The sequence below is a fragment of the Vipera berus genome (assembly GCF_964194415.1).
Source record: "Vipera berus genome assembly, chromosome: 12".
Classification (NCBI taxonomy): Eukaryota; Metazoa; Chordata; class Lepidosauria; order Squamata; family Viperidae; genus Vipera; species Vipera berus.
Window position 1 is genome coordinate 1,902,162 of NC_138215.1, and position 17,932 is coordinate 1,920,093.

General features: G+C 42.3%; 1 protein-coding gene across 11 annotated transcripts in view; it reads left to right on the plus strand.

Moving 5' to 3' along the window:
- Window positions 1-17,932, plus strand: part of MAP2K5 (mitogen-activated protein kinase kinase 5) — a 168,191-nt gene that overhangs the window by 16,848 nt on the left and 133,411 nt on the right. For 9 of the 11 annotated variants that reach the window (XR_014027728.1, XR_014027729.1, XR_014027730.1 and 6 more), the window contains exons 4-7: window positions 3,066-3,135; window positions 8,608-8,648; window positions 9,467-9,534; window positions 12,512-12,559. Coding sequence is in view for 8 of the 11 variants with exons in the window: in XM_081337657.1 (XP_081193783.1) it covers window positions 3,066-3,135; window positions 8,608-8,648; window positions 9,467-9,534; window positions 12,512-12,559 (227 nt within the window). In the remaining 3 variants the exon portion in view is untranslated. Of the gene's footprint in view, window positions 1-3,065; window positions 3,136-8,607; window positions 8,649-9,466; window positions 9,535-12,511; window positions 12,561-17,932 lie in introns of all 11 variants that reach the window. The other 2 variants (XM_081337656.1, XM_081337659.1) reach the window with 1 other exon arrangement.

A 17,932-nucleotide genomic window follows, 5' to 3' on the forward strand; every position in this document is an offset into this window, starting at 1 on the left:
TCGCACAACCCTGGGGACTCTGCAACTGTCATAAATATGAGCCTGTTGCCAAGCACCCAAATTTTGACCACATGATCCTGGAGGTGCTGCAATGGTTGGAAGTGTGAAAAATAGTCATAGGTCACTTTTTTCAGTGCCGTTGTAACTTTGAACAGTCACTAAATGAATTGTAAGTTGAGGACAGAAAGAAATATATCCAGAATGATGCATAATCAGAAATAAAGTCTTTTATGAGATGAAATGTCAGAAGTGTTTTGAAATGTATCTTTATAATTGTTTAATGTCCCACAACAGCAAGATAAGGTTGTTTCTCAGTGTCAGTGTGTAGAGAGGTGCATGGATAGGATCTGCAAGAGAATATTTTCATTTGTGAGATACACTTTACAGTTTGGCGTCTCTGCACCGCCTCTGCATTTCTGAGGTCTTCATGTTTTTCTTTAGGAGCTCTTCAAAGCATCCAACTGACCATTGTTGGAAAAATATTTAATTAATGAGGATATTTAATTTATTCAGTTTTAATTTGTATCAGTTTTTTTCTCAGTTTTGCTTTAGAACTACAGGTTGTCCTTGACTTACAATCAGCTGCTTAGTGACCGTTCAAACTTATGACAGGCCCTCCAAAAGGTACTTGAAACATGGATTTGTCACATGATTTGCAGTTTGGGCACTTGGCCACTGGCTCACATTAACAGCCATTTGCAGTGTCTTGTGGTCACATGACCACAACTCGCGATATTTTTTTGCAGTCAAAGGGTTTGCTTAACAACCGCTGCATTCACTTAGCGACTGCTGCAAAAGATGTAACTCATGATCTCCTGCTTTCTAGCGTGGTGCCTTAAGCACTAGACCACAAACTGGCCCTCAGTTCTCCAAAAGATCAGTTGCAGATGGCATGAAACCAGAATGCATTTTCAGAAGCTGTAATCTGAAATAGACATATATCGTTTCTTAAGAGTTTTCAGACCTGAATGAAATAATTCCTAGAATGCTGCTGTGTTATCATTGATGCAAATTACTATAAAGATGAAATTGAAAGTCAGTTTTTAATTGAAAAATGAACGATACGTTGTCATTCTTGAATCCCTCTGTCATCGGCGATCGTTCTTTTCACTGAAACGTCATCTCCCTTGAGTTACTTCTAGACTTTCCCATCAGCACCGTGACTGAACACTTAACTGGGGGAGGTGGACACTGGGATTTATTAATCGCACATTTTATTCATAGGAAAATAATCCAAAAGGCTCCCTGGCCTTTCTCTTTGTTAATTAAAAAAGAGCCATTAAGTGACACCAGAGCTAGTCTACAGTTGTTGTCTTCTATGGGTAAAGAAAGGCAGTAATTTTTTTGACAGCCACTGATTGGAAAGTTGCTTGCAGCCATCTGGAAGCAAAGGGGACACGTTTTGGATCAATAACTGGCAAATTTTCCATTAAAAAGAATACCTGAAGAGTGTTCCAAATAGCCTCTGGCATCTTAACTTTCCATGGCAACCCCAAGTGCTGAGATGTGGAGGACAAATCATTTTTGGACCATTTTTCCAGATTACTTGTTAACAGTTATTGCTGTCCCAGAAGGTTGACAGCTGACATGATTGATATTTCATTTACTTGTCATCTCCGTTTGAGTAATGGAGAAGGCCATTCTTTTTTATTATTATTATTTTTAAAGAAACAAAGAGCAAAATCTACTCAGCGCCTCTCTGGAGTCAATCCCAAGAAAATGAGTCAGAGTCGTATAAGAATCTGCTTCTGCAGCTGAAACTCGGCTTTGGAGCATGGCTTTGATGTCGTGTTTTCAACTCTTGGCAGTTTCCTTTTGTGCCTCCGAGCTGATGCTAGAGCAGAAGACAAGCAGAGCCCTGCAGACAGGTACAGGAGACCCAACTGGGTCAAACCACAGCTTCTCGACTTATTTAGAAGGAAGGATTGTCTTGCAAGACCAAGCTGAAAGTTCATTTAGTTCTGCGTTCTGTTGTCATTAGATCAGGGATGTCCAACCGTAGCAACTTTAAGATTTGTGGACTTCAACTACTAGAATTCTCCAGCCAGCCATGTTAAACTTTAACAACAATTAATAAGGTCACAGATATTCCATTGAGAAGTTTTGCAACCAGCTGGGCTTCATCTCTAGGGTCAGTTCAAAAGGTCTGCAGTACAGTCTTCCAGTAAATTACTAGAATTCCACAATATTTTCTAGCAGGATGTTCCAATCTGTCTCAAGAATCTGTCTTTCACCGCTAAGTATCAGTGAGGTTCTCCATGGGTGACCTAGAACTATGGCCTATTTTGTGGTATCATAATTGTATTGGTTTAAAATTAATATCCCATCATAGTGATTTGAGATTCACATCTTCACCCATGCTAACATATTATGAAAGGAACATGCACGACGTGCAGCTTCTGGAAATATCCAGTCTATTTCTCCTTCTGAAATCCTGACTTACGGTAGACTTTCAGAAGGAACTGCTGTTGATTCTTTAAGCATGGCCAAAGGTCAAAGATTGTAGGATCTGCACTCCTAAATTTCTGCTGGGATATGGAAGGATTCATCTAAAGGGCACATCACCCTACGACTGATGGTATGAATCTAATTTCGGTGCTCTTTATTGAGTGGAAAGCTTTTGTTTCTGTAACCAAAGTCCATCAGCGTAACTCAGAACAAATATCTCCCTGCCTTGGACCGGGCAGAGGGAAGCCAGATACCTGGGAGTGTTTGGATTGGAGGAACTGCAGGCTGTTAACGCCTGGCTGAGCAAAGATATTTGACAGCTGCAGCAACCACGGAAGAGAACTACCCGGAGCCCAGAGTTTGCTATTTGGGGGCCAAGTCGCCATATCGGTAACTCTTTTGAAGGCAGATAAACCCAGAGGAAGGGAAGTGAACCTTGTGATATATTGTGTGCATGCCAACCTGCGAGGGAGGTCTGAGAATGTTCAACAGCAGATAGATGTTTAACAGCCACTTTTTCAAGCATATGATTGGTTGCCTCTAATATAACTATTCTGGAATTGGTGAATTGAACAAAATACACAAACTTGCTTGCCATTCTTATCTATTTTTTTCAGTATTACACAACTGTAATGGAGCAGCAGGGAAATGGACAGCTGATTGTGCCCCTGCAGATCTACCCAAGAGGTAATTTTGCATGGCTTCTAACACCTACCAATGCTCCTTCAGGTCTTCTATTTCCTAGAGGTTCAAAGACAGATAATTCTACAGTGTGGTCTTAAGTTCGGGTTGAGAAATCTATTCTTTGAGTGTAGCTGCAGTTGTTTTTCCAAAGCAAACCAGGATAACAGAAATTATAGTTTACACTGCACAACTTATGGAAGTTTAAAAGTTCAGTGTGGCTGTATGTACAGGCCTCCTCCAAGCCACAAATAAGTTTCCAAACTGTAGTCGGTGTGTGCGTGTGTGTATGTTTGCGATCCACTATTGCAAAAATGGAAATATTGTAAAACCTGGAGATACCATTTTTCCACACATACGTGTGCATATGTTATGTAACTTTCTCCATGCACTTAGATATTTTTTCAGAAGCATAATTTTTGATGATTGAAATTAAATGCAAGTAGATTTCCATGCAATAAATCAATTGAAATACCTCAAAACTAACCTATTCCCCTGCATAAATAATCATGCCGCAAGCTTTCCAATTAAAACATTATTGACTTTTCATTACTTATAACTCTCCATTTTGAATTGGGCAATTAACCGACAGGTTTCCTAGCAAAGCTGATCAGGGTTAGAAAGAGGGCAGCAGTTTGAAGATGGAATTCTCCTTTGTGAAAAAGGATGCATTTAGAACAGAAAGAAGTCAACTTCCCTCTTTCCCTCTTGCATACAAACCTTTCTTGCTCACGTGTACATATAATACTGATTCCTTCGTACATCAGAGCTGCTGACAACTCCCCCCACTTCCCTCTTTCCTCAGACTGCCCCAATCTTTTTCTTAAACCCAGATTTGGACAGATTACTAAGACGGTCGAGTCAAACGCTCTGGACCCTCTAGAAATCCAAACATCCCCAGTAAAATGCAGGTTACCTTTTGCCCCTTTTTTGCGGGGGGAAACCCTCCTACTGCTCTCCCTGTTAAAAAGGTTTTTGAGAAAAGTATGTTAGGATCTGCCTTCCTATAAGATGAACCTTCTACTTGATGTCTTGCCTTAAAGAATAAATTTCAGCCATTATAGACCGAAGTATTTTTTTTAATCCCATTTATATCCCGCCCTTCTCCGAAGACTCAGGGCGGCTTACAATTTAAGCACAAACCAATGTGCTTAGCAATAGCCTTCATTCTATGTATATGCCTGCTTATTAGGGCTTTCGCCCCCCCCTCCCAAGCGGCATTATTACAAAGTCAGCTTAATTGCCCCCAACAATCTGGGTCCTCATTTTACCTACCATGTCCCCTCTTCACTTCTCTCCCTATGGACACTTCCCTTAGTCTCTGAACTCCCAGGCCCTTGGTCATTCTCTCTGCTCTTCTAGGAACCAGACCAGTTTTCCCCTGAACGGAATCTGACACTATTACTTTCCATCCCAACGGTGCTTTTTCAAGAGGCAACTGGACTTTCTTTGTTTTTCCTTGAAGACATTTCGCTTCTTATCCAAGAAGCTTCTTCAGTTGTAACTGAATGGTGGAGAATGGGAGGCTTTATATTCCTTGCAGTCATCTGGTCGTTAGTCCTCTTTGTGAGAGTCATTCAGGCCTCTTGGAGGTTTATCTGTGCTCTTGGATGAGAAGTGAAAGGTCTTCAGGTAAGAACCAAGAAAGTCCAGTGGCCTTTTGAAAAAGCACCTTTGGGGTGACTGAGAATCTCCATAGACATATTACTTTCCATGCCTTGGGACTCAAATTACAGTTTACCTTCCTGCCATCCTTATCCCTCTGCTGACTCTGCCTCAGCTTGCAGCCAACTGCACCTTCAAGATCTTTTTCACCTTTGCTATTGTTAATCCAAATATTCCCAACCTACATCTTGATGTTCAATTTATGTTTCTTAAGCAAAGTTTGCATTTATCTTTATTTCTGCCTTTTAGGGTATTAGATGTTTGATTGATTGACTGACTTTATATTCAGCCCACCTCACTGTCGAGCGACCGGGAGGCTTACAACATCATAAAAACTGAAATATAAAACATTAAAACATAGAAAGTTAAGGCTATCCCACCCAGTTTTGTGATACCTATAAACAGATGAGAAACATCCTTCCCATTCTTCACCCAAACTATTAATGAAGTTGTTGAAGAGTAGAGGGTGTTGCAGTGCTCTACTCAATGCCATCTCCAGTTGCAGGGAGAACCGTGGATAAGGATGGTTTTCAAGCCAGCTACGTGTCTACCCAATTGTCCTGCCATATTTAATCGGCTTGCTAATCGGCATAATATGGGGTACTTTGCCAAATGCTTTGCTGGAGACAAGATACTATATCCATCGCATTCCCACAATCTGCTCAAAAAGTTGCCAGTTTGGCCTAATCACTTGACCATTGCAGCATCCTCTTGGTCACATGATCAAAATTCAGATACTTGGCAACTGGCTTGTATTTAATGACGGTTACAGTTGTGATTCACCTTTTGCAACCTTCTGACAAGCAAAGTCAATGGGGAAGCCAGATTCACTCAACAACCATGTTAACTAAGTTAACTGCAGAGATTCACTTAACAACTGTGGCAAGAAAGGTTGCAAAATGGGGCAAAACTCACTTAACAACTGTCTGTCTTAGCAATAGAAATTTTGGGCTTAATTGTGATCAAGGACTAGCAATAATAATCTCATTTTAAGGCTATGCTTTCACTAACCAACACACAAGGGAAGGAAAGACACAGCTCCAATCGGCACGGGATCCAATGCACGGGATAGATCGGGGAAGGGCTTTCATGCGTGTAAATGAGTTAGAGGACGTGTGGCACAGAAAGGAAGATATTCTGGCTTGGCACAAACATCTGAACAGAAAAGGATTCCAAAGGTTTGGGGGTCACCATCGCTAGTGTGTGCCAACCAGCAGATCTTCACAGCAACATTAGTGGGGGTACAGCCCAGTGGAGGTGGGTGATCAAATAACAACAGATCCCACCTCCCCCACATTCTGTCTCCGCCCACCCCATGTGTCCTTAGATTTAAGTTTTGGTTTTAATTTATTCTTCTTTTAATGTAGGTGTATTTTTATGTCTGTAAGCTGCCCAGAATTACCTTATGGCAAGATGGGCAGCCGATAAATTTTATATATAAGTAAATAAATAAACATTTGCAGGGATTATTGAGGCAAAGCTAAATATATGTGAGCAGTTACACAGATCAATGTTCCTCAGCCACTTCACGATGTGTAGATGCCAACAGGCAAGGCTGGCTGGGAAATTCTGAGAGTTGAAGTCTGCACATTTAAAAGACGCCAAGGTTGAGAAACACTGCCATAGATGAATCTGATCTTTCACATAATTTGATCCTAATTTAAACAACTGATTGCTCTAATTTTTAGTTTTACTTAATTTAGACATTACATTTCAAAAAAGCCAGCTCATTTTGAAATTTTTGGAACTTTGTATCTTCAATTTGTGGCTTAATTCTATAAGTAATTACGTTTTAGCCACTATAGGTCCCCTTTTATTCATACACTCAAAGAAATAAACAGCCACAGCATTTCTGCCACCTTTGCCCCAAAATTAAGGGAGACCCTGCAGATTTTGCATACTAAAAAGCAGAGACATCACCCTACCAACAAAAGTGTGTATAGTCAAGGCCATGGTTTTCCTAGTTGCAATGTATGGCTCTGAAAGTTGGACCATAAGAAAAGGCTGAGCGCCAAAGAATTGAGGCCTTTGAACTGTGGTGCTGGAGAAGACTCCTGCGAGTCCCTTGGAATGCAATGCGATCAAACCGGTCAGTCCTAGAGGAGATCAACCCTGACTGCTCTTTAGAAGGCCAGATCCTGAAGTTGAAACTCAGATACTTTGGCCACCTAATGAGAAGGAAGGACTCACTGGAGGAGAGCCTAATGATGGGAAAGGTTGAGGGCAAGAGAAGAAGGGGACGACAGAAGGAGGTGGCTGGATGGAGTCACTGAAGCAGTAGGCGTGAGCTTAAATGGACTCCAGAAGATGGTAGAGGACAGGAAGGCCTGGTGGAACGTTGTCCATGGGGTTGCGATAGGTCGGACACAATTTTGCAACTAACAACAACAAGTGCAGATTTTACTCCGCTAGTCTTTACTGACTACAGGAATGGGGCTCCTCTCCTGTTTCAAGGGCTGTTGAGCCAGCACTGCCCAAAGGCCTTTCCATGGTCATGTGGCCAGCATGATGTCACAGAGTGCTGTTACCTTTCCACGGAAGTGTTAATATTTATCTATTTGCATTTGCTTGTTTTTGAACTGCTAGGTTGGCAGGAGCTGGGATGAGGATGGGAGCTCACCCTATCCCATGGAGCTTGGGTCTCGAACCTTTCGAGCTGACAAGCCCAGAGTCTTAACCCCTGAGCCATTGCACCGCCTCCTTGCCCCAAATTAGAAATAACTTGTTTTTATTTTTTTTTCCATTGGATGATATTCCTATATTTCATTCTTTCTGTCCACACATTAGCAACCCAGCATCTCTTATTTAAGGATATGCTAGCAATGTAGTTTAAATTGCACGGGGCCTGTCCTAACTGCTGTGTTTAATAACTATCATCTGTGTCCTCTTGACTAATAAATAGCTCTGTTTCCTACTGTCATAACCATGGGTGAAATGCATGTATTTCAGAAGAAGGGGGAGAGAAAGGGGGGGAAATCAAATCCATCCTTTCCCAGACAATCAATCAAAATTGACAGGCCCTTTAACATACTATTTGTAGGGCGCTGTAGTTTTAAATGGGAACTGTCGGTAACATACAGCTCCAAGCCTTTGTGGCTTTAACATTTGCCAGAGCACTGCATCGGGTTGGAAAGGGGCAGCGAAATTCCAGGGGCGCTAAGGAAATGTAATTCTTCCTTTTGCTCCAGATCATCTTTGAAGCCTGTGAGAACAGCCTGACAATAGATCTGTGCACATAGCTAGGAAGAGCATCTTAATTTGTATTGTATTTGATCCTGATGTCCTCCGTGCTGCTTTTAATGTCCAGCTTCTCTTTTCCCACATGAAAAGCAGAGAAGACTGTGTGGCAACACAGAATGCAGGCCATTGTTCTTTGGGGTGCCGAGCACATGGCTGTCCTATATTCACACGACCAGCCTCCAGCTGATGTGTTAACCTGCCCACCCCCATACAGTGTCACTAAAAAACATGTGAAGATGAAATGGTGTAAAAAGAAGGGGGCAAAAGAAACACATAGGCGCGTGCACACATACATAGTGCAGTTACTGAAAGCTGGAGCAGGAGATTCTCTTTATGGCTTTCATTTTAATATCTTTTAAGATGTAAATCATTTGAAGCTCTGATTTGTTTGTTTAAGAAAATGTGCTCCTACAGGTCCAGAGATCACATTTTAGAGTCCTGGGAGATGCCTTTTGACCATTTCTCTCCGCTATTTTTTTGTATCGCTCTCATTACAAAAAGAAAAGATTTCATTTTGAACAAATTCGTAAATGGTGCTGATGTATTCTACAATTTAGTCAATTACTGTTTCAGCTTGCAAGCCTCCTGGGAAAAGGAACATACATGGCCTGAAGGTAGGAATTTCAATAATTGTTTCCGTAAACGTAGATAGATTTGCAATGCTGTGTTCCACTTATTGAAATGTCAGATAAAACTGTACTTTCTCAGCCTTGACAAGCAGATTTTTTTTTTACAAACTGCAGCAGAGAACAGATCCTTCCTGGGTGTGAGCTCAGCTGGTCTACCTTGTGTCTTGAAAGGCACTGTTTTCTTCCTGGGTTTTGTGAATCCGTTTCTTAGATCAGCCTTGAAGATGCGGGGACAGTAGCTTGTCCTGCTCTCCCCTTGCAGAAGATCTGCAGGACCATCCCAACTACCCCTAAACAAAGACAAAAGATGGCATGAATTGAGATGTCTATCTGCCTAAGAGTAGCTTTAAGATTGGGGTTACCTTTCCTTTGACCGACCCTTACATGGGCAGTGTAATTGCCGATAATGTGTTGAATTAGGAATTCCATACGGTCCGCAGGATATGCCTCCATCTTTTCAGAGACATTAGAGAGAGGTAATTGATACATTTGTGCAAAAAGGTGATGGGCTGCGGAGGGAAGGAAGAGATGTATTTAATAGAGACGGAATGAAAGCCGTATTGTGTGCCAGCTCCTGATTGCTTTACCTAACCAAGCATTTCAAATGCAGAGTGAATAAAAGAACATGATTCCTCAAAAACACAATGTGGTAAGCTACATACAGGCTGGATTTCTACCATCGCCAACTAGCTAATTAACCTTCCTAGTGAAATAGGAAATTCATGGCAAATTACAGGTTAATTAGAACCACATCCTCTGAATAAAAAGTATGGATAAAGATTCTTTTTTTCCCCTCCCCGCAGGTAAATACGCGAGCAGGGTCTGCTAACAACAACAGTGTGGCCATCACAGACTCCCTTCCAAGCCATAGGTAAGAGTCGGGGTGGGGGGAGGGGAGATTGAGGCACAGCCCCAGAAATGATTTTTGCATAGTAATTAACAGAAACAAATGGGGGAAAGGTGGGAGTACTTGGTGGGGATTTAGTTGAGTAGTTTTCAGCAAGGTTTTTGGTGAATGCAGCACTATAAACTTGCCTGTTAGTCAACCTACTTTGGTATGGATTTCTTTACATGCCTTAAGAAAATTTTGCATGCACTGCAGTGCACATCTCTCTGTCACTCATTGTGCGGAGAATTTCTCCAAGTGTGATTGAGCCAGACCGCTTGTATTGGGTTGCAACCTGAGTTATCAGGCACCCAGGTGTACATGCGCAACATGGAAGGTTCTCAAATGTTGGTCCAGTTATAGATTCAGCAGGGAAATCTAAGCAGGTTTGGTCTACTGGTGAAGGTGCCAGGCTAGAATCCAGGAGGCTTTGAGTTCTGATTCCGCCTGCGGCAGGGAAGCCAGCTGGGTGACTCTGGGCCAGTCACCAAAAGCGATGAGTTCTAGTCCCACCTTAGGTATGAAAGCTGGCTGAGTGACTTCTCTCTCTCAGCCCAAGCCATCTCACAGGGTTGTTGTTGTGGAGAAAATAGGAGGAGGAAGGAATAGCGATATATCTGCTGCCATAAATAATAAAGGCAGGAGATATATAAATGCTATTGTAAATAAGTCACCGACTTTCTGTCTCAGTTTAAGGCCTGTAAAATGGGAACACTAGGGAGCTTCAAGTAACACAGGATAAAAATTATAAGTGCTGTGTAGACCTTCCTGAATTGTCATAAGAACGTTCCTTCTTGGAATATTATTTGTTAATGCAGACTTTGCTTCATATCTGAGCTAACTACTCATACCTGTTTTTTGCGCTCAGTTCCTTGCTTGAAAATGACGCATGATGGTTCTCCTAGTAGAAGGGAAGGACAAGAGGTGGGCTGAATTTGGCAGATGAAAGCAGGGCCTTTTGCCGAGGGAAAGGAAAGGAGCAGTTAGAGTCAGGAAGGAAGAAATGGAGCAGCAACCCTGGCAAAGAGAGGGGCAGGGCTTCTTTGGGGCGTTTTGCCAAGAAGGAGAAAAGCTTTGCCCCTAAGCAGAGCCAGAATGGTCTCTGGCATTAAGAAGGGTTTCATACAGTTGCTCCTTCTCTGTGACCTAGGAGGATTTCTCGTGTTGTCGCTGAACACCACTGTGACCTGCAGTGAAGTACAAATGTGGAGTTCGGTATTTTAAAAAACCCTCTACAGTTTATCATGAAGTAGAGTCAGAATAATTTTCGCATTGTACTTTCAGTGCAAAGATTGCATTGTCTGTCATTATTACACGTCTGATGTCTAAACTCAGTTTGTAGGGCAAATTTCCCATCCTTGCTTTATGGTCATTTACTTCTTCAGCCACACTCACTTGGAGCTGATTCTGCAAGTGCCCTCCAACAATGGCTTGAGTTGATGCTGTCATCTAATGGGGCAATTAATTGTCTTTCATTTCCAAAAGCCATCTGCATAAGGAATGACTGTTTTGAAGTCATTGACAGCCTGCCTCTGTTTCATGTTCACAAAACAGCTAGTTGCAAGAGATGACAAGATCAGCGTACATTTCATTTGGCAAAGTACTTTTTCTTTAAAGTATTCTAGCAGAGAGGAGGCTTATTAAAGAACAAAGAAATTTCTTTTATTTCACTCAGGATCGATGATCAAGACACTTCGGCCTGTCAAGAACATAATCGTTCTTTTTAAGGGCTCTTTTTTCAGATGTAGTTTTCGGTGGCAGCAGTAAGAAATGGTTGTTAGTATTTAACTTTTATGGGCACAGCAGAAAATTTCCTTCTACGTATTTGGATAAAATTAGTAGGGAGTACACAAAAGCACCCCCTTGCATTCATGCACAACAACACTTGATCAAGATCTGGTCCATGCAGTGGAACTCCTGCTGGATCGTGCTATGGGAGAGCTTTTCTCCCAGGTCCTCCTGAAGAAGCCAGTTCAGCTAAACTGGGCTGAAGCTGACGCGTCAGGCTCACCCTCTCAACGAATAGCAAATGGCAGCTATTCACGGGTTATGGCCACAAAGGCAAGGATCGAGATCATGTGGAGTTTTAGTACTGTTTTATAATGCCTTGGTAAAACTGCACTTGGAATATTGTATCCAGTTTTGGTCGCCATGAGATAAAAATATGTTGAGACTCTAGAAAGAGGTGTAGAGAAGAACAACAAAGTTGATTAGGGGAAGTTGGAAGCTAAAACGTAGGAGGAACGGTTGCAGGAATTGGGCATGTCTAGTCTAGCAAAAAGAAGGACTGGGGTGAAAGGCTAGCAGTGTTCCAAAGAACACAGCCACAAAGAGGGGGGGGGGTGTCAATCAATTCTCCTAAGCACCAAAAGGCAAGACAAGAAACAATGAATGGAAATTAAGGAGAGAAGCAATTTATGACTAAGGAGAAATTTACTAACAGTGAGAACAATTAACCATTGGAACAGCTTGCCTCCAGAGGTTACGGGTGCTCCGTCACTGGAGGCTTTTAAAAAGAGACTGGGCAGCCATTTGTCTGAAAAAGTACAGGGTCTTCTGCTTGAGCAGGGGTTGGACTAGAAGACCTCCAAGGTCCCTTCCAATTCTGTTATTCTACATGAGGACCTCTACCTTTGAACTGTCTGCAACATCAGCAGGTTCTTTTTGGTTTTCTTGGTAAACCATTAACCTCCCCAAGGAAATTCATTTGTCACTATCAGAATTTTAAGAAGATTATAAATTAAACAAAATGTGTGTGCTTTACATACTTAATTCTGATTATATCAGTGCGTAGTTTACACACTTCTAATCGTAGGCAAATGTTCCAATTAGCCATGAGATGCTCTTTAGCAGAGGACAAGTTGTAGTTCTGCTCTATAAAGTGCAGATGGACAATGACTTAAGAAACCTTCCTTTTTCTTATTTCTTTCTCTTTTTACCTTTGTTCTGCCCAATGCTGCAGTTTGAAGAAGTCCTCTGCTGAGCTGAAGAAAATATTAGCAAATGGCCAGGTAGGTATATTGGTGTGGGGCTGGCTGCAGGCGCGATAGATGCCTGGCTGAATTCAGACATGCCTTGTGTGCTCAAATCACCCGAGAGATGTTTACTGCTCACTTACTGGTAATGTGTTCTTTTAATAAAGTAGAGGCGAAGGCAGGCAAAGAGCTTGCGTGGTGCAGGAGCCCCTGTCCTGATTGATTTGGATTGGCACGCCAATTTACTTCCCCTTTTTCAAAATGCACTAATCAGATTTAGCTCCAAATAGATTGAAGCGCCTTTCACACCCGCCACTCAGTTGCCTCAATTTAGGGGAGAAAACGTAATCAATTTTGAATAGCAAAACAGGGTTTCTGCTTTGCTAGCTGTTTGCACTGCCCAGGAGTGAATAGGGAAGGGGTCGTGGGAGGGGAGCATCCCTTGCAGAAGAGGAACATCGTAAAAACTGCTCCCACGTCTGCAGGGAATGTGAGGGGCGAGAGAAGAGCCTCCGCCAGCCCTTCCCGGCCACTTTGGTTCAAACAGGAAGTCCCAAAGTCGCAGCATCGTGGCTTTAAATATACCCCATGAAATAGAAACACTTCAAGGCTGTGGGATTCTTCACTAGCCACATAAATAAGTTTTAATGTTTGTCATGGTGAAACCCTTTGATAGCCTTGGAGGCAGCCCCTGTCCACGCCGATCAAGCCTGCCTATTAGACGCTATTGACTGAGACATCTGTGTCACTGCAAATAAAAGGCTCTTATTGATTTTCTTAACTGCTGTTCACTTCCCTTCCGAGTTTCGAAGGCTGAAATCTTAATTATCTCAGATGCGTATTCAATGCCTTCACACAGTGACCTCCCCAAGCCTGCTTGGCATTTCATGAATCAAGTAGTGGTAGTTGAGCATGTCAAGAAGACAAAAGCTGGTCTTCACGCGTGTCCTTCAGCAGATCACCCGTAAGGTTGCTCTCTTAATAGATGAGGAGGGTCTTGCCTGCCTTGCTCCACTGCAGGCTTACTTATTTGCGGTCAGAAGCGTTTAAATAAAACTTAAGAATATGGATTTTGGCTCTTCTTTTTTAAGCATAGTCTTACCTGAAAGATAGACACAGAATATGTTTAAACCCTTTGTGCTGCTGCTTTTTTTTTGTTTCCTGCATTTTATTTAATCTTCAACAGCTGCTTGTCTGTAATAAAGGTAATATTTCAAAGGTAGAGAAGGGAATGAACTATTATTAGACCTTTTTTGAAAGCCTCATCTTGAAAAATGATAGGTTTTCAGTATCCTTAAGTGAGGTAAGGAGGTTTTTAGATAGGAAGGAAAATGCTTTTTGGAGGAGGGTTTGGCATGCCGATTATGACTGAATTGTACTGAAGATTTACGTAAGATGGGAGATTGATTTAGTTTTCAAATTGTGTAGGGCTTCAAGTCACATTCTTTTCGTGTTACTGAATGCTTGGCCTAAAAAAACGAACAAACAGCTGGCTTTTTAATTTAAAAAATGCATTAAGTATAGGTAGTCCTTGACTTATGACTACAATTTAGCCCAAAATTTCTGTTGCTAAGTAAGACATTTCCTAAGTGAGTTTTGCCCCATTTTACAACCTTTCTTGCCACAGATGTTAAGTGAATCACTACTGTTAAGTGACTCTGGCTCCCCCTGTTGACTTTGCTTGTTGGAAGGTCGCAAAAGGGGATCACGTGACCCCAGGATAAGGCCACCGTCATAAATAGGAGTCAGTTGCCAAGTGTCTGAATTTTGATCACATGCCCATGGGAATGCTACAAGGGTCGTAAGTGTGAAACACAAGTCATAAGTCCCTTTTTCATTGCTGTTGTAATTTCGAACAGTCACTAAGCGAGCTGTTGTAGGTCGAGGACTCTCTGTAGCCGCTCCGAAAGCCTTCCGGGGTGTGTTTCTGAGGCTCCCAGTCATTTGGGTGAATGGTGATCCCTAAGGATCTCTGGGAACCCCCAGGCTGGAGCCCAGATTGGGAACGCAGGCCGCCCTCTGGCAGAAGAAGCGCTGGAGGGACCCCCGTGTTCTTGTCCAAGGAGCCCCCGGGAGCAGAGGTCCGGCTGAAAGCAGAAGGCCGAGAGGTACCGGGCTCCACACCTGCCCCGTCCCCATTGAGAGGATCTGTCTATCTGCTACCAGGAATGAACTTGGCTTTGAATATTGAGGGATGGAGGCATCTGGACCTAATCCAGGCTGGTCCTATCTTGCTCCACTAGCATAGGAGGGCCAGTAGAGGAGAGGGTAAAATTGTGAGGTGCCCTAAGAGCAGTGTTTCTCCGCCATGCTGATTTTCAGATGGGTGGACTCCCAGAATTCCCCAGCCAGCCATGCTGGGAGTTGAAGTCCACCCACCTGAAAATTGCCAAGGTAGAGAAACATTGTCTACGAGAGAGCAGTTTCCTGCCTTTTGCTCTGAAGCATTAATGAAGACTTTAGTTGCCCGAAAGCCTCCACTTAGGTTTAATAAGGAATTCATATCAATCATTAACAGAAAGGGGACATGATTCTTCAAGATAATCAAATATTGACAGGCTAGAAATAGCTTTCTGCCGAGGTTCATTGACATAGGTTATGCGGTATACATATTTATTTCTTTTCTGTCACTCAGAGAAAATGCCGCCAATTGATTGAGCATTGACGTAGTGTCAACAGTTCATAAGAAACATTGAACTGGCTCATGTTTTCCGATTAGTTCCTGCTCCATGAAGTGGGATTTACTAAATCTCTTCAATTGTCTGTTCATGGACCGTGGCTGCTTTCTGAAGCCATTAGGACTTTGATTGGTTCAGGTGAGGGAGCCCGTATTGGGTGAGGCTCCTGCCGTAGCCGGATATATCAAATAAGGATTAATTGAGCATTTTTTCTAATGATTTACAAGAGATGCCTGCTGATTCTTTCCAAGACAGCAGATATAAACAAAGACTATTTTATTTGCTGATCCATAATTGGATACTATTTCACTTTTGGTTCATTCTGTTAATATCAGCAGCCGATCAAGATTGCATAAGAAAAAATAATGTACTGGTGCTTGCTGCAAAGTTGGTAGTTATTAGGATTTGATTGATGCCTTCAGATTCTCAAACAGAATAAATAAATTGCTAGGAATCCTTGACATTTCTCGCTGGGTTTATGAAGTTTTCTTATTTATTTAGTGTAGCTTTAATCTGCCTTTCAGGCAATTATAATCTCTCAAAATGGCTCTAAACAATTAAGAAAAGAGAGAGAAGCTTTATTCCCAAGTTCACAGTCTCGGATTTCAAACATACAGAGCTCCAGTGCTTTGCTGAGATATGGGAGCTTTCTACTTCTGGTGACCGTCAAACCTGGCCATGGTCAGCTTGAAGATGCGTTCACTTCAGAGCTGGATCGGCACATCCCAGAATTGAGCCAGGACACATCTTGAGTAGGATAATCTAGACTAGAGACTATCGTTCCATTGCTTTCTCTGCTGCAAGTAGAGAGGGTAATGGAGATCTTGAAGAGCAGCAGATTTCAGGCATTTTTACAAGAGGCAGAATACACCTTTATTGTTCCCATCAAGCCCACTGAGAATTTTCTTTTGGATCACCAGGTTTGATTCAGCCAGTCTGGTTGATTAGGCAAGTGTCCCCTTTCTCCCTCACTGATCCATTTGTGCCCTTCCCAAGCTGCACGCTTGGTGAAAGAGGAAGGCCATCCCAGATAGGAGCATATTGGTTTTGGTCAAGATTATATAGTAGCTATGCTCCCCTGCTAAATCCTCCAAAAAAGCTCCAGAACTTTCTTCCATGGACATTGGGGCCCACCTGCTAACATACAAAAAAAATGTTGAGACTCGAGAAAAAACCCAGAGCAACAAAGATAATTACGGGACCAGAGGATAAAACATACAATGAATGGTTGTGGAAACTGGATACTAGGGGTGATATGATAGTGTTTCAATATTTGAGGGGCTGTCACGGAGAAGAGGGGGTCAATCAGTTCTCCAAAGCACCTGAGAGTAGGTACCTGGTGAAATAATATCAAAGAGAGATCCAACCTAGAATTAAGAAATTTCCTGACAGTGAGAACAATTAATCAGTGGAATTCCAGAAGTTGTGGCTGCTCCATCGCTGGAGGTTTCCAAAAAGAGATTGGACAGCCATTTGTCTGGAATGGTCTAGGGTCTCCTGCTTGGGCAGGGGGTTGCACGAGAAGACCTCCAGGTCCCTACGTTCTGTGTGTTTTGGGGTGGGATATGGTTTGGAAATTTGGAAAAATTCCAAGGCCCACTTGGTTCCAGTCACTCTTTGAAAATTGTAATTGAACATCTTTCTGGTGTATTGGTTCTCCACTTGGGTCTCACGGTTCCACCACTAAGCATGGAGAGCAGAGCTTTGAAGATGATGTGTTGTAGCTCTGAGTGGTTAAAGAACTGGTAAACAAGTGTGCCATTTACTGCCCACCACTTTACCAAAAAGGGATTAAGGTAAGAAATAGGTTAATGTGGAAATGATTTTGCAAAATAGCCAACTTTTGAAATCTTTATTGGACTTTTCTGGAATAACCCTCAGATAATTAAGCCTTAGAACTGTCATCAGCAAAAGGTTTGCTTTTATGCTGCAAATGGGTTCCATCCTCAGTGCCCTTTTGAAGTTTCTCTTTCTCTTTTGCTTCTGAGTAAATAAATGCGCCCACACAGACCATCCCTCATGGCTGCCCCTGTGAGGGTGGGCAACTTTATGCAGAAGGCAGAAAAGGCATCAGAAATGGGAAACAAATTAAAGGGGAGGGAGGGAGGGAGTTACTAGTTTCTGTCAGTACCATTCACTCTGACTTTCCATATTATTATTTCCTTGAAGCATGCTTCCTTGCACAATGTGCTCATTCTGCTTTTTCTTCTTTAAACCTTTCACATTTCTTTTTGAGCAGCACATTAACTCCATTCAGTCACAACTTTCACCTTTATCCTTCCCCTCATTCCATTCTTTCTTTGTTTATTTGTTTTTTAGTTTGATCTTTGTTCTTTACCCGTGCTTCCCAACCTTGGCAACTTTTAAGACATGTGGCTTCAACTCCCAGAATTCCCCAACCAACTGTGCTACGCAATCAGATCTTATCAACCAACTTTTCTTAACGGCTGCTCGTTCTCCTACGCAGTCCGTGTGGATTCAGCCTCGTTCATTCTCCACTGCCTCTCGGTTTATGCAGATACATTTCAAGTATCTCATTCCCACTGTACTTAACTTCATGTTTTCCGAAATTCTCACTTCCATATAATAAAGACAGCAGAAATGTGGTCTCATTTTTGCTTCTTTCGATGCTCAATTCACTTCCTCACCACTGACTACATAATTTACTACCTTTCCATTAGCATTGGCATAAACCAAAATGTTCTCCATCCATTTCCTCCTTTTTAATAA